At 44.4% G+C, this 17,413-nt stretch overlaps 1 protein-coding gene across 1 annotated transcript in view; it reads right to left on the bottom strand.

Annotated features, from left to right (window-relative positions):
* Positions 1-4,567, bottom strand: part of LOC113616526 (E3 ubiquitin-protein ligase TRIM36) — a 43,077-nt gene extending 38,510 nt beyond the window's left edge. The window contains exons 1-2 of the mRNA XM_027099920.1: positions 4,042-4,567; positions 1,692-1,926 (exon numbers count right to left, since the gene is read on the bottom strand). Of these exons, the coding sequence (XP_026955721.1) occupies positions 1,692-1,926; positions 4,042-4,068 (262 nt within the window). The 5' untranslated portion in view covers positions 4,069-4,567. The remainder of the gene's footprint in view (positions 1-1,691; positions 1,927-4,041) is intronic.
* Between the last annotated feature and the right edge of the window lie 12,846 nt (positions 4,568-17,413).

Genomic DNA, 17,413 nt, shown 5'->3' with positions numbered 1-17,413 from the left:
ATGCCAGTTTCCTAACAGGGACGAAAACATAAAAGTGATGACTTCACAAAGAGCATAACCCTCTCCAACCTCATACATCCTGCACTCCCATCGTTACCTAATGCTCCCTTTTTTGTATATACGTATAATTTTTATGTGTGTAAAATATCCTCCAAGGAATTGGTGATTACCATTTTAAAAAAATTCATGTTTTTAAAATATCATAATACCACTCTTAGAACAAATCTCCTCTTATACACTCTCTGATGGAGCACATAGACACAAATATTGCCCAAGGAGACTCCATATCACAGCATGGACCAAAAAAGATGGCATTCTCTAACATGCAAATGAGGAGAAAAAGATTCTTTTCTGATTTTTAAAAAAGGGTTTTTTTTTACAATATTAAAAAGTTACTCCTATACTAAAGAGGGAGAAATGGACAGAGTGGACAAAAGGATTAAACTGAAAACCTCAAAGCCCAAACTGGGCAGAGCTGAAGCCCTGAAGTCTGGTGCTCATGGCCGCTCGAGGACTCTCCTCCATAGGAAGGAAGTGCTGAACATGATGCTGTGGTATTTCTACCCAAACCTCTACCTCCCCTTGACCCTTACTGCCAATTTTGGCCCTTAACTTCCCAGTGGCCCTGTTCCCAATGATTTTAAATTAATTTTGATCTACATTAATCCTGCAATAGATGTTCAGAAGAAAGAAACACCACCCCTATAGGAAAAAATTTAAACACCGGCTATATAATAATGGTATAGGACTTCCCTGGCGCCGCAGTAGTTAAGAATCCGCCTGCCAATGCAGGGGACACAGGTTCAAGCCCTGGTCTGGGAAGATCTCACATGCCACAGAAGCAACTAAGCCCATGCGCCACAACTACTGAGCTTGCGCACCATAACTACTGAAGTCCGTGCGCCTAGAGCCCAAGCTCCACAATGAGAAGCCACCGCAATGAGAAGCTCATGCACTGTAATGAAGAGTAGCCCCCGCTCACCGCAACTAGAGAAAGCCCACACGCAGCAATGAAGACCTAACACAGCCAAAAATAAATAACTTTATTTTTAAAAATAAATAATTTTTAAAAATAAATAAATTTATTTTTAAAAATAAATAAATAATGGTATAGTACATGTGCTATACATCTAATTAGATCTACTTCTACACACTACTACAGAATTCCACTACTGTTTAGCTGATGTTCAAAATCCTTACTTTAAAATTTGGATTAAAAAATGGCTGAAGAATAAAATGGAATAAAATGATACCAAATAACATTCCTCTAAAAAGTCTTCTAGAACTGGGCATTATGTAGTCTCATCCCTTAATTCTGCATATTTATTTACCTATTACCACACATAGATGGTTCCCTAGTAAGTACTTCAGTGGTCCATTATTTCATTCCTCATATAAAGGACTTCACAGGGTCAGAACACCCCCTAAAATACAGACACAGTTAATAATGGGTTCAATACAAAATTCGTGTTCAATATCCAATATCCATTTTAAATGCATACCAAAAGACAATAAAAGTTCATTTTGACGTTTTAAAAGTTCATTTTAAAAGAGAGAGGGATTCTTTTCTAACTATAGTTTTAATTTATTCACCTGGAATGATTAACCCCAAAACAACGAAAATAATTTCCCTTCCACAATTATCACTGAACATATAACCAAACTCCACCACCCCAGGTTCTACCACATACCTGGTCTGCTAATTCTGTCAATTTTATCCATGCTAGGGGAGGGAAGCCGAAGTCGAGGACTGCTCTGATTGGAGTTGTCTGATCCCACGTCATTGAATGAATCATCAAGCATCAGTAAGAGTTCTTTTACACATTTATGACAGATACTATGTTGACAAGGGAGAATCAACGGGTGGGTAAACAGCTCCTTGCATGCCGGGCAAATGAGCTCTCTTTCAATATTCTTAATGGTAACCTTAAGTTGAGAAAAAGAAATCAGAATCAAAGGCTTTTAGTGTAAATACATTTAGTGTAAATACATTTAGTGTAAATTAACATGCTTATACCTCTTGTATAAGTACATGTGTTAACCTTTCAAAAAAGAATTAAACAGATTTTTTTAAAGTCTGAAGTTTCATTTTGGTTATGAAAGTCTGTACCATTAATTATGTCCCCCTCATTATCCATTGCCTAGAGGTGAAGGGGCATGAAATGGTTAAAGAAAAAAAAAAGAGAAAACCTGAAGTATGAGAAAAATTAGCATAAAGTATTAGGGGACCATAATATTTCATCAACAATTATTAAGTTATTAAATCATTATTAATTAACTGATTTAGGACTTCAATGAAATCCTGAAAGTAGATTACTTCAATAAAAATTAAGTATATAGCACTAAGAATAGGATTATTCCTATTTAGCACATTAGCTCTGTAACTGGCAAGTAACAAGAGCTGGTAAAAACTGGGTTAGCCATCATGTTCATGGAACTCTACTTGAAATCTATTTACAAGCTGAATTATCTGCAACTTTCTACATTAAATGTGACCATTTTCCACATGCTGCAACTGTAATGTAGGTAAGAGTTTCTCAGGCTGCATATCAAAGCAGTTATCTTAAAAGCACTTTATGAATACTAAAAGGGTATAGGGGATTAGAAGGAACCATTATAAATGCTCTCTCGATACTACAGGCTTGCAATATTTTCAGTGAGAAACATTTAGACTCATCACAACTAAAAAGGTCTAATGACCTCATACCAGTTTTCCCATTCTTTGCCTGTGTAGTTTTTCCCCACGGATCCCAAACTTCAGGTGCTATGAATCTATATTTAGCATACCTGCAATTTTAATGATGGTAGAATTTTAAAGTACTCATAAACCTGTACAGTCATTTCAACTACTGGAAACACAGAGAAAATTAAAACTGAATTAATTCACTTGTTTTAGTTACATAAAAATGCATGTGAGTATTCCCCTTAAAATGACACCAAGTGCTTTAATAATCCCTGACAATAGCACTTCAGCCAACTGGCTTTATCACTGTCAATGGGTCTTGTGATGCAGCGTTTCTTGATGCATCTCACAATGTTTAAAAAAAGCCCACAGCACATCACAGTTTTAGTAAATTTGGAGGATATCCACACCTCACAATTCACATCAAACAATACAGAATATTCACATCCTCTCTCATTTCGTAAAGAATTTGACATCTGATTCAAAAGGAAATTATTGTCCTGAATGTTCAGAACAGGCTCTCACGCCCCATTTTATGAGAGGTGTACTTCCCACTGAAAGATCTAAAATCATTTCCACTTTTCTTGTACACAGAGCAGTGCATAAGCTTGCTAATCACGATGGATATAAAGCAATTCTTACGCAAAAGAAAAATTTAGTGCTCATTTTACACTCATTGAGAGGAAACAACCTGATTAAGAGAAATGTGATGTGCTGGCTCCCCCAATTAAGCTATTTCAAAATAAATGAGGTTCGACGGGAAACTAGCAAGTTGGAAAGAATTGCATATCCGACCCCTTGAAACAAAAACACTTGTACCCCGACAGCTGCTGCAGTAAGCCCGCCTCCCGCGAGCAGGCAAAGGCGGGGAGGAGCCACTGCTCGCGGTGACTGCGGGCCCGGCCCGCGAGGGTCCGAGGGGGACTCGAGAGCCGCCGCCACCGCGCTCCCAGACAAAGGAAGGCGGGACACGCGCGGGACACGCGCCCCGGGCCGCGACGGGCACCCGACTCCCTAAAGCGAATTAATTCTACAATCTGAATACCATTAAAGAGCCCCGCCCAAACTCCCCGAGGTTTTCAGGTGAGCCATCACCGCACAGGAGTGGCACACTCTTCCGGGCCCCGGTGACCCCGAGTCCGACCGTCCCACTGAGGGGCAGAAAGGGGGCGCCCCGGGTTGCGAAACCCTGCCCGGGGCGGGAAAGGCGAAGAGGAAGCGGGGCCACCACACGCCCGCCCTCGCTCCTCCGGGGGGAGAGGGTCCCTCACGGCTCAGGGCAGAGGGGAAAGAGAGACCCAGGGGACCCGGCGCGCCGCCACCGAGGCGTTAGACGGCCGTCCCTCTCCCCCACTCACCAGCGAGTCTGAACCATCCCCCTCCATGGTAGCCTTTTGCCAGGTGTCATCAAAGGCAGGATCCAAACAGGCAGACGGGCGGCCCCTGGCTGGGTCTGGTAAGCGGGTCCCTGTGGCGGCCTTGGAGCCTCGGTTCGGAGCCGGAGGGCGAGCTGGTCAGCCGGACCCCACCAGCGGACCGACGCGGCGAGGAGGAGGTCAGGGCGGGCGAAAGCAAAGACGCGGAGAGACGAGCTTTGCTCCCTACGGTGGCTCCGTGAATCCCGCCCCGCAGCCGGCTGCAGCGTCGGCTCCTGCGGCCTGCGGCTGGGCGGGCAGCCACGCGGAGACCGGGCCAGGGGTCCGTGGAGGGCGGGGCCGGGGCGGGGCGGCGCCGTCGCCCGGGCAACAGCGCCCACCGCACAAAGGAGGAGGGGCCGCGGGCGGGCGGGTGGAAGGCCCAGCGGCGGAGCAGTGGGCGGGGGTGTGGCAGTCGGCGGGGTTCCAGCTCGCTCAGCCACCGCAGCTGCCCCTTCCCCGCCCCTCCTCACTGCCGCCCGGGCCGCCACCTTCGCCCCCTGCCGGGTAGGAAGTCTCGGAGGGTCGGAAGTGAGGGCGGGGAAGGGGCGGTGGAGGCCGAGGGCCGAGCCGGGGCGGGGCCGCGGTGGAGCGGGCCGCGGTGGAGCGGTCCGGCGGTGCTGCCCCAGACTACTGCCCTGGCCATTGCTCCGCGCCGACCCTCTGCTCTTCATTTTTCTTTCCGTGCGCTTTGTTAAAGCGCGTACTAAGCATTCAGAGACAAGCTCCATTTCCTGACTCTAGCCGGGGCGGCAGGGAGAGGGCTGGCCCAGGCCGCCTTCCCGTGCCGTCGCACCCGGCACACAGAGTCGCGCGCGGGGAAGGCGACCAGGGCGAGACCCAGCTCACCCCGCCCCAACCGGGGTCGGGGGTTTCCCCTAGAGGGTCCCTGTCCCCGCCCCGCTCTCCTCCTTCTCTTCCGGCCCGATTCGTAGCGTGAACTTCACATTCCCTGACTGGTCACCAACCACTCGTTTTCTGCTTCTGCTTTTACACACCAGGGCGCCGCGCTGCCACGCACGGCACGTTCTTGCCAAGTGGCGCGGGGACAAGCCGCAGCATAGGGGTCCCTCTCCCGGGTACTGGCCGGGAATTAGAGGCGGCAGCTCCCTGCCCCGCCTAGTGTGTGCGTCCCGCCGCCGCCGCCGCGCGGTTCCCACCCCCGGGCACGGAGGGTGTGGGGAAATCGGGACAGCTGGTTGGTCTTTAACGGCTCCGGCACCCACGCACCCAGGCGGTGGGCGCCCGCCCTGTGTTCAGGCACCGTTTTTCCAGGTCGGAGACTAGCCGCATAAAGTTCACCTGCTGCGGTTCAAGCGCGTTTCTTCCAGTTTTCAAGGCAAACCGAAAACACATTAACGTGGGGTTGTTGGAAACCGTATTGTTAGATCACGCCACCGCCCTCCCAGCTGGCTAAATAATTCCATCTCATGTATAGACTGAGAAAACAGGAGCTCTAAGCAGCTGGGCGAAGGGACCACAGAGCTGTAGCGCGGCATCCCGTTTAGGTTTTGACACGCTTCCCACTTTTATTTCCCATTTGGGACAAGTCTCTGTCTGTGGCAAGTTCCGCCGTCTTCCCACAGCACTGTCAGCAGTAATAGCCTCTTCTCCAGCCGACAATTAAATAACGCTGTGGCAGTGCAGAATTAAGAACAGCAAGGGACCGTAGCAATTGTCTTTAATGGAATACCCTCAATTTACAGACGAGGTGCAGAGAGGATGAACACCTTGCCAAGTAATGACTGGACTATTCTGATCCAGATTAATGCCCGCTGCGTGGCCGAACATGCTGGAGTTGAGGCTGCTTCCTCCCCACAGGTTCTGAAGCGTCCTAATCAGAAGGGAACTGAGGAAGATAACAAAATGCGTGTGTAATTTAGTTACCTATATGATGTCCTACACCATGTTCCCATATAGATTTTAAAAGGCTCGACCATTAAAAAGCATTATAAGTCGGTTTCTGTCTTTAATTCTGGTCTTTGGGTTCAACAATACCCCTTTGGCTGTAATCTCACATCAGCACACTTGAATAGTGCTTTGGTCCAAAACTAACGAAAGTACAGAGTAAAAGAGATTAGAAGGTTTCATTAACATGAACTAAAGAAAAAACTGTATAGACAATACTTGGCTGAAAATAAATTTGAAAGCCCTTCCATTATGCAAATCAAATGACAATGAGTTATTTTCCACCTGATTCTCAAAGTTCAAAAAATACGTTAATACACTTGGTAAGAATGTGGGAAACTAGACACTTTCAAACTTTTTTGTAACAGTGTAGATTGGTCCAGCTTATTTGAAGGGAAATTTTGTAAAACCTATCAAAAAATTTCAGTGTTTCTCCTTTTAAGCAATTCCACTTCTAATAACTTTCCCACTGAAAGACTTGCATTGTGCACAAAAACATGTACAAAGATCTCAGGGGGACTTCATAGAAATTAAATATCAACTATCCATAATGTACATCCATGCCATGAAAAGGATTTCTAAAATAGTGTAAAACAAATATAAAACCATATGGATTCTGTATGTTGCCACTTTGGAAAAAAAAAAAAAAAGGTGAGACAGGCAGGCATATTGCTTACATAGGCAAATAAGTAAATAAAAGTAAGTCCGAAATGGAGCACAAAACTTGGTAACAGTGTTGTGGAGAAGTAAGGGGATGGAGTCAGGTGCGGAAGACACTTTCCATCCACATTGTATTGTATTATTTGCACTTTATAATATGTGTATGTTTTACTTCTAGAAACTTTTTAATGTAACTTAATCCATAAACTTTTAAATCCATATTTATTTAAACTATTTAACCCATATACTTTTAAAAGCAAAACGGGGGAGGGGGAATATTGGTAAGAAGATAGCAAATATGAAAACCAGCAGTCTAAATGACCACTCTCCCATTTGCCTAGTCATTTCTCCCCCCTTGGCTGCCATGCTTTGGGGCATCTCATCACTTTCTCTCAACATCCATCCATCTCAGCCTCCCAGTTATCAAAGATACCAAGAGCCTTCCCAGTTCCTCAACTTAAAATCCTGTGTGGTTTGGGGTTTTGTTTTTTTTTTTTAAATTCTTCTCTTTCCTTTCCCCGTACCTCTCTCTGACAGCCTTCAAATCCTCTTACAACAACTCAAAATGAATCTAGTATAGTATGGAGGGCCTAGAATTACCATGCTTCTTCTCTGTAGACATTTGAAGGTGTTTATGTAGGAATGACATGAAAGATGTGTTTTGTTTTGTTCTTTAAATCATTATTCTCCCAGTTTGTACTGCATACACCATCCCTTGGTGCCTGCCCCTCCCCAGTTTGGAGTATCCTAGCACTTTCTTTTCCAGTAGTTTCTTTTAAAACATGGGTCAAAATTCAACACAAGGAAGCCTATTCCACATCTATCACCACCTCCAGTCTACAGACCTTCAATACTCCTGCCTATATTATGATATCTTGTGCTTGGTGGCGTTGTGTAATTGCTCTTCTACAACGAGGGTGTGAGCTGTCTCAAATCTATCTGCTTCATGAAGTCCAAAGGTCAATTTCTCCTCCTTCACCTGCCATCAACCACCACTCCCGAAACACACACACACACACACACATACACTATTCAGGTCTGGTAAAACAGACGTTCAATAAATGTTCATTACCTCACACTTAAAATATAAACCTGATACCCTTTAGTTTCTACACTATTCACTAAACTGACTTGCTCTCTTTCCACACTGACTCCTAATACCCAACAAGAGCTTAAATTCCTGGCCAAGTCAGGTCCTAATGACCCTGGTGCATATTTGAGTCAGTGCTGTGAGGCTCTTAATCTGTTTGGTCAGAGGTCAAACAGCCAGGGTACCGTTCTGTTAGTATATCCTGAACAAGAACAAGCAACAAGGTCCCATGGCCAGCATACTTCTAAACCTTGCCTCCTGGTGGAAACAACCTGGGTTTTCAATTAAGAGAGCCCCTGGACTTAGGGGAAGTAAAGAAGGTGGCAATGAAGTCAATTAATGAAGTCAATCACAGGGTTTCACAGTGGACTGCCACATGCACTGTCTAAGCTGCTGGGTATCGGGAGGTTACAGGTGAAGGCACGACAAATGACATTTACCAATTATTGACCCAAGCATCTGACAAGCCAAGCTTACCTGTCATAAAGTGTTTCTGTGGGAACAACCTCAGGGGAGAGGAGTCCAGCAAGCCAGGAAGTTCGGATTTCCCTTGCCGAGCCAACTCGAGCTCATCTTTCAAGGTGCAAATCTAGAGCCTGCATCCTCATTAGTCTAGTTCTCATTGATCAGCTCCCTTTACTCTGAGCTCCTCTAGCACTTAGAGTCTTACCGCTCAGTTTAACACGATTAGGATGCTCTCATTTCGTACACTCATGTCTGATGTTTTGTAAGCCTTATCTTCCCATCCATTTCAAGCTTTTGTTTGTTTAAGAGAAAATCCAGGAGGCATTTATCTGCTAACTGGTAGCACCAGACCAGCGATTTGAGAGTTGATGAGAGGTACAGTGCTGCTCTGGCAGACACTTCCCCATTAAAGGCAGGAGTGTATTGGCTGCATAACTGGTGGGCAAAGGGGTCCCTTAGCCAACTTGGGGTGTGAACAATCTCGATAATATTCAGAGGTTGTTAGCAGGTCCCCTTTGACCACATCTTATTATTCCTACACTTAGGGTTGCTAGGTTTAGCAAATAAAAACACAGGACATCCTGTTAAATTTGAATTTCAGATACATAATGAACTTGTTTAGTATATGTCCCAAATATTGAATGGGATATACTTACATTAAAAAATCTGTTGTTTAACTGAAATTCAAATTTAACTCTACATTCTGTATTTTATCTGGCATCTCTACCTCCCATTGTTAATGATCATAGTTTGCATATAAGGGGTCTCAAGACCCAACCCTGTTGTCGAAGTAGCTAGATGTAATAGCTTTACTTACTGAAGGCCTACTATGTGCCAATAACAGTATTAGGAACTTTGCACAGAATATTCATTTAATCCTTGCAATAACCCTGTGAAATAGGTATAATTCCCTTCAGAGGGGACATGTAACAGTCACAAGTCCTCTCCACCTCTATTCGGAGATTAAGTAATACCCTCAAGGTCACATGGCTAGATACCAAGAGCCAAGATTCAAACCTGGGTGTCACTCTAGCATCCCTACTCAGGCCCACAGGAGTGTCTAACATGCAATTTCAATTTAATAGAAAATAAGATTTAAACATTCTTTGACAAAGCAGTTTCAGAGACAGTTTTTTCCCCCCCAAATTATCTTTCGAGTAATGTAGTAAAAACATCAGAGGAAAATTCTGATATTTATAAAATTAGCTATGTTCAAGTTATCCTGCTATCATCTAAATCTCTTCAGCTTTCCTCCTCCCCACAACACACACACTTTACCCAACCCCAAGATATAAAAAAATATTTTAAAGGATACTTTGCAGTGTGCACAACCTTAGTATTATCACCCAGTTTAGATTCAGTTGTGTGAGCAACTATCTATTGAGCCTTCTGAAACAGATCATTTGGTGGTATGTTTGTTTTGGTCTCAGGAGATGTTTAAGACTTTACATTAGTCGAGATGTGAGGATTTTCTAAACGTAATTCTTTCAGAGTATAAGCATCTTCTTGAAAGCAAATTTTGTGTTTATAAAAGTTCTTGAATCTTTTGTGCCTCAAAGATATTCAAAGTTAAAAGTAATAATTCACCAAGTAATGGAATCATCACCTGTTTCTCGATTAAAATTAAATGTAAGCTTTCCAAAGCCTCTTTATTTTGCTCAAACTATTGTACTCCTTGGATGTACCTGAACAGTAATTATTGAACTGTGGGACACAAGAAGTGCTTTCTGGCTGTGAATACATAAATATAAGTATGTTTAAATGCTAAATAAAGAAGCATACTGAATTTAAATTCTTCTATGTTCCTTGTCATCAAATCTTCATTATATGATTCTAGAAAAGTGTGTGACAGTGTGAAGAAAAGAAGTGTATGAAGATGATAAAAAATTAATAAGGTAAATCTTTCTAGAGACCAAAACAGTTTGAAAATACTGCTTTGTGTAATCCTAGATATTGACCACAGAGTTGGAAAGCTCTCTTTTAGCCCAAAGAGATGAGTTACAAAAGAAAAACCAAAACAAAACAAAAAAACAAAACCTCAGAAAGCAGCTTCCAGAAATGGTACAAATTTCTGTATTTCTGTGATAGTGAAATATAAGCAAGTCCATTTACATTGATTTTTAAACCTCTTGAGAATTATCATAGGTATTAACCATACTCATAGGGTATTGTTTGATGAACAGAAAGACTACAATGGTAGAGATCACTGTGTACTTTAAATATTAAAGTCATCATCACAATAGAGTAAAACTAGATGATCAACTTTGTCATGTGGGTTTTATGTTACTCTAAGATGAAAGGCTCACCTCCCACATTCAAGAACACAACAGTAAGCTAATTTAATTTGAAATAGACACACAGCAAACTGCTGCCCCTGGGAGATGCAGTGGATTGGAGGTGGGAGTGAAGTTCCACCTTTTACTCGTAAAATTTTCTGTAAAGTTTGAATATTTTGCAATGAGCATGTATTAAACGTTGTAAAATTTTAAAGCCATCAGAGACAAGTGAAAGAAATTAGGATGATGGTCAACCCACTGGTCTCAACTTTGAAGGAAGGGAAGGAAAGGGCAGGGGGTTAGGAAGACAAGAGCCTCTGCTCTTTTTTTTTTTTTTTTTTTAACTCCATGAACTTGGCATAATTAGATCAGTTTCACATTATTTTTCACCTTACCAACTTGAGCTACAAAGTGGAACCTAACTTCTCAGAGGAAAATAAAGCAAGTCAAAGGTCTGCTAGTCCTTGGCTAATACTCAGCGAGGTATTCGGTGTTCAAATCCTGTATAATCACATATATAAGCAGGGTTTTAAATAGAGTTAGGGGGCGGAGCTGTGAGGAAAGTGGGCAGAGAATAAGCTTGAATTGTCATGGTTAGGAGGCTACTCCTGACCCCTCACGCCCCACCCCGCCAAATAAAAGGCAGAGGGAGGAACTGTCCTAAGATCTCACTGTGAGAGGCTACTTCCCAACTCCAGAGATTTCACAGGGATACCTGCCTCTCTAACTTTGGAAGTCAGCTGACCTCCGGCTCCTGCTTTTGCTACAGGCCCATTACTGAAACCTAGTGAAGAGGGTCCGCCTACTGGAGAGCGAGGCAGAGAAATTCAGTGGATGAAGCCAGAAGGTTATTTGGGTTCTGTTTTTTCATTACAGTGAGCATATTGTGAAACACAATGCTAATTCTGAGAGGTTTGTTTTTGTTCACCTGACTTAATTATAAGAAGGTTTAAGGGTTCACTAATGGTTCTGCCCTACTCGCCCATTTAGTATTCATGAGAAGTTCACCTGCCTGCTTCATAATCACCTGGGATGTCAACTTGCAGATCCCTGGTCCCACCTCAAAACTATTCTCTCCGTATATCAAGTGTTGCCTGCTATTGAAGGAAAGTATTATTAACCAACCAATACAATTCTGGCTTACTCTGAAGAATGTCTGAGCACCACGGGCCTAAACTCACCTCTCCATCATCCTATTCCGATCCCATCAAGAGTGGTACATTTATTTTACAATCAACAGAAGGCGTCCTCTTTCCTTCTCCCCGCCCCCCGCCCCCCGAGTTCCTAGGCAACCAGGGTCCTGCTGTGTGCTTTAGAGGGCCAGTTTCTGGCCCTCTTGCGGCAAGCCTTCTCGCTCAGGGCCAGCACCTCCTCCTGGACTTCTTTCCCCAGGGTCGGTCCTCCAGAGGGTAGAGAGGGCTGTAGTACGCATCCCAGACGGGGCGGGGAGGGGCAGGGTGCTGGTGGCCAAGGGGAAGCTGTTTGGGGCGACAAGGAGCTTGGAGATGCTGGTCAGGATGTCCCTATGCATGTGCAGGAGGCTCCTCGAGTTGTAGGATGGAGCCCCAGGATTCGAAGAAAAGTAGAACCAGGGTCCTCCATTTGTACTTCTGGTCCGGGGTGTAAATGATAGGGGTGGCCCGAAGCACAGCCTCTACCTTCGAAATGTTAATAAGTATTCTGTTTCGGAAGAGTGTTCCGTGTTTGCAGAACAGGAGAGAGAATTCAGGGAGGCTCACAGTTCGCCCGGGACGCTTTCGTCTGGGAGGGCGTTAAGCGGCTCCCCAGCCCCGGGAGCCGCGGGACTGTCTGGCCTGAAGCATCCACAAAGTTGGGGTTAGTGAGGTATGAGACTGATGTTTCAGGTGCTCGCACCAGAGCTGCAGATCATCCTTATCCTTTCTGATGACCGTGCGCAGGGCCACAACCTTTTCTCGAAACTCCAGGTGCAGAAGACAAACGCAGACGCCGTTTCTCGCCTTCTAGCCACAGGCGAATCCCGGCAGGCCGCGCACCGCGCAGCCTTCGCATTTCCCGACACTTCCCGCCTGTAAACCAATTAGGTGCCTCTCCAGGCACTTTCTCTGAGGCAGCGCGGAGGCCCGCCTCCCCGCAAGGCTTTCAGCTTAGGCGCGGCGCCACCCGGCCCGGCCGAGGGCGCGGTCACCACGCGTCACCGACAGCGCAAGCCTGGGTTTCTAAAGGGCTCCGGGACAGGTGCCTGGCTGAAATCCGGTGCCTTAACATCTCTTCCTCCCCACCAAAGGAAGGATGTTTGAAATGTTCCCGACCTGGGACAACGGCCAAGGACCTGGAAGGAGTGCTGATAACGCCAATGCTTGGCGAACGGGGGTTCTTTTCCTATTTATCCGCCATAAGGTCGGACTGCTTGCTGAACCCGATCCCACCCTCCTCGCCTATCCACCGTCTGGTCCGACCCTCCCTCTGCGCTCCGCGCCTGGACGGGCGACGTCAACCACTCGATGTCACCACGCTTAGGAGCCCTGGGTGCGTCAAGGAGAGCCCCCTGGCCAATGCCCGACCCTCCTCCCCATCTTCGCAGGCTGAGATCTTGACCCTCGCCGTCCCGAGAGCCCCCGCGGTCGCCCAGCTGGCCAAGTGCCTTTTGGCTCATTTCAGAAATGCCGCGCAATTAAAAAAAAAAAAAAAAAAGAAAGCGTCTACTTTGCATTCTGCAGCTGCTGGGGCGCCCTGGCTGAGAGCGCTGACCTGGGACTCCAGCCCCGCCCTCCCCGGCGGCTTCAAGGGCCCGGGACGACTACAGCCACAAGCCGAGCAGTGCCTGGAGTGGGGGCCACAGGCTGAGTAGTGCCTGGAGTGGGGGCCCAGTCCGCGGCTCCGCGCGCCCCGGCACTTACCTTGCCTCTGGCTAGCAATTCCATGATGTAGCCAAATTCACTTATGTCCCCCGACTCAGACATGGTTACGACCCTTCGCAAACTCGGGAGGAACCAGGCAGGTGCATCGAATATGTTCTTTTTCTCTCTCTTGCTCTGTTTTTAGTCTGAGTTTTGCCAAGCGCCCCGCCTGTGTGCTGTTAACGAGGAAAAATGAGAAAGCGGGGGGAAAAAGCAAAAAGCGGGGTTGGGTGGGATGAAGGCCATAGAGGGCTACTGGGCAGCCACGTCTGGCGTTCTTAGCTCCGGGCAGGGCGACGTAAAGCAACAAACGAGGGCGTCGGCGGCGGTGGCGACCGTGAAATCCTCACCGGGCGGAGCAGGGCGCGGAGGCCCCGCCTCCTCGGGGATCGCGGCCCGCGCCTCCTGCCAGGGGTCGGAAGGCTGCGGAGACAAACACCTACACAAAAGCTTGTCTGCTCCCGGCGTGGCGCCGCCTCAGCCCGGACACCCACGGGATAGTTGAAGCCGTCCTTTATGCGATGGCTGAGACGGTGGCTGTCTGGAGTTCTCAACGCAAGGACCAGGAAAAATCCTCACCCCACTGTCTGGAGGTGCGAGGGCAGAGAGAATGAATGCAAAGCAGGCACAACAAAGGATCTGGCTGACAGCGCCGGAAAAAAAATAAGTGAGGGCCCAGGAAACGGCAACGCCGCATCTCAAGTCAGCCTTCCTGAAATCCAATAGGTAACAAAGACCAAGCCAGCGCTTCTGAGATGAGAACAAATACCAGGATTGTATTTTAAACACTCTAAGTGTGTAAGGTCGATTGTATCTCTATATCCTCTTGATACTCAACTTTCCTTTAATTTAAAAAAAAAAAAAAAGATTCCTGCCAGCAAGATTCCTGGACATTCTCACTCCTAGTTAGGACTAACTCACTTTCCAATTATTTATTTCATTGATTGAGTTAAACATTCAGTGCATGTTTCTCACATTTTATACTTCTTTTAAAAATAGCAGCTCCCCTAGGAGGCTGCAGCTGAAACGGCCTCTTAGTCTTCTCCCTGCTTCGCTCATACCTGACTATCTTTGCTTCTCTTGAGAAGAAAACTTGGCGGAACAAAGTCAGGACTACTCTATTCCTCCACTATAGGCAGTCTCTTATCTTTATTGAAAAGGAGGAAAGTGATAAGGTCATGACCTTTTCTTTAAATAAAAAAAAGAGAGAGAAAGAAGAAAAGAAAAGAAATGCCAGCTATGATTAGATTAGACCCAACTATACGATTTACTGCAAGAATGAAACCATTTCCCTTAGGGGTTTTTCTTGTTTGCCTTTTCTTTGGGTCATTTTCTGATTTCTCTTCTCTGGTCCAGAAGTCCAAAAGTATATAATGATTTCTTTCTTCTTTTTCCTGCACATAAAGCTCCAATAATGTTGCTCCTTGACTCTTCTTCCACTAGAACTTTGCTCCTTCTTCAGTGTGTTACTTTTCTCTCTAAGTTGGTGCCGATCGCCTCTTAGAGCAAGCAGCAAAAGTTAATGTGTTGGATGTTCACAGTTGGGCTCAGTAGGAGATAAGACAAAATCATAATGCTTCTTGTTTAGAAGCTTCTTGTCCTTCTCAAGTTCTCCAGAACCCTGTGTATGCCCTTTGCTTCCATAAGGAAAACTAAACAGAATTCAAGCAAGGTCTGTAGCATCCATGAATGCATTCCTCCCCAATATTAGCAATACTTGACAGATTGCCAGAAAGAGGTATTGCTTTAAAAGAGAGTTTTTCACACCCAGAAAGTATTTGGGCACATAATAAAAATCATGATGTTAGAGCCAAACTAGTCTTAAGTCAGGCATGACAAGCAGGAAGGAGGAAGGGAGAGACAAAGGAACAAAAAAAGCCAAATGTTCCCCCTTAAAAAGCTTACCCCCAAAACCCCATCCAATGACCTCCACTTACATCTCCTGTATGAGAACAAGGACATATGTCCACCCATAATTACAAGGAAGGCTGGGAAGGTGATTATTTTACTCTGGGAACATTGCCACTCTAAACAAAATCAAGGATTTATTAGTGAGGAAGAAGAGGAAAGAGATATTGAGTAGGAAACTGTTGGTTTCTGCTACCCCTGGGGTAAGTCCATTCAGTTTCCTGAGTTTCTTTCTTCTTTATTTTCACTTTTTTGCCAGCACCGCGCGGCATGTGGGATCTCAGTTCCCCGACCAGGGACTGAACCCGCCAGGGAAGTCCCAGTTTGCTGAGTTTCAATTTTCTCTTCTGTAAAATGACTGGTTTTGAACTAAATGGTCTCTAACCTCTTCCTCCTCTTAATGCTGATGTCTCCAATCTAAGGATCCCTTTACCATCTGGCAGCACTAGCTGCTCCTCTTTTCCCTGAATAAGTTGCTATTATAAAAGGTCTGTCCACCCGATCACTTGCTATTAGGAAATACTCCAGGCAAAATATGCTTAACAGTTGCCTGGATTCCCACCCAAGGCCAAGATGGGGCTGGGGGCAAGGGTCTTAGAATCAGCTGCTGTAGTGGCAAGAAGTGGAACTGCCCATAAGAGTCCAGATTGGTGCCCACAAGTTGGACACTGAACATTTACTCAGATGCCTGGTGGTATTTACCACTCTTTATTTAGTCACTGAGTGACTAGCACTATGGAACATTAAGAACCTTTCAAAGATGACAGGCATACAAAATGAAGACTGCATTTACATTTCCCTTGAAATTCTCTGTACAGACTTCAAAGACACAGGATCAGTCAGTAGGTGCCAAACAAAATTTGCTTTATTATTTCTCTTACTTCAAAGAACAAAATAAGATTAATATCATACAGATTAATATCTAACTTCATTCCCCATAGAAACCAAAATTAAGAAAAAAGTTAATTCACATTTCTCAAAAATAATAAAAGTAGCATGACAGATGCTGCTTCACAGGGAACTTCTCCACCTAAAAGAAAGATATTTAATAGAGGGATTACGTGATGTGTGAATTTTTCACACTGAGAAGTCTAGCAATATTAAAGAGTCCCTCGCTGTGGGAAATCTAATTGTCAGTTTCCATCTAATGGAGAAAACTTTTCAATATAACTGCTTAATTGCCATGCAGATTCCTGAAATGACTAACCTATAGAGAGCCACAGCTTTTGGCTTCATTTTCATCCATGACACCCTATTTTCTCCTCCTTATAGTAAACAACATAACACAATAGTTTTAACAAATAACACAAAAAATACACATTCCAAGTTTTTCTTAGCTGTGGACACAAATAAATAATTGTACAAATTTAGAAGTTGAAATCTATGATGATGAATGTTTAGCAGTTTAAGAGTTAGAGACTAGAATTAGTAATATAAAAATATCCTGGTTTTAATAAACCCTCATATTTACTTCAACAGTCTTTATTTCAGAAGTGGAAACATACAATGTAGCTTTCTGACACAAATGCATCCTAGCACCTATACCTAGAAAGGTCATTTAAAAAACCAAAATTTTTAACAGCTTTATTGAGGTATGATTTACTTACCATAAAATTCACCAATTGTAAGTGTACAGTTTAGTAATTTTTATTAAATTATGGAGTTATGCAATCATCTCATAATCCAGTTCTAAAACATTGGAATATCTCTCCATTTATTGAGATTTTCTCTAATTTCTTTTAGTTGTGCTCTATAGTGTTCAGATATATTGCACTGCTTTTGTTAAATGCATTGCTAAGTATCATTATTGTGAATGAACTTGATTTCTTAATTTCATTTTTGGGTTGTTTATTGCTTGTACAGAGAAATGCAACTAATAATTGCATAATAAACTGTATCTTGCAATGTTGTAAAATTCATTAATCCCTAATTAAAGAAAGTTTTACTTTTTCCTTTCCAGTCTGTATGCCTTTATTTTTCTTGCCTTATAACTCTAGTTAGAACCTCCATTATAATACTGAATAAAAGTGACAGGAGTTGACATCCTTGCCTCATTCCAATAGTAGCAGAGAAACAGTCCATCTTTAACCATTAAATATTGGTTTAACTACATTCCATAAATTTTGACA

The sequence above is a fragment of the Aethalodelphis obliquidens genome, unplaced genomic scaffold, assembly GCF_003676395.1.
Source record: "Aethalodelphis obliquidens isolate GAN/ISIS:26980383/991018 unplaced genomic scaffold, ASM367639v1 scaffold4, whole genome shotgun sequence".
Lineage (NCBI taxonomy): Eukaryota > Metazoa > Chordata > Mammalia > Artiodactyla > Delphinidae > Aethalodelphis > Aethalodelphis obliquidens.
This window is presented reverse-complemented; position numbering and strand designations above follow the sequence as displayed.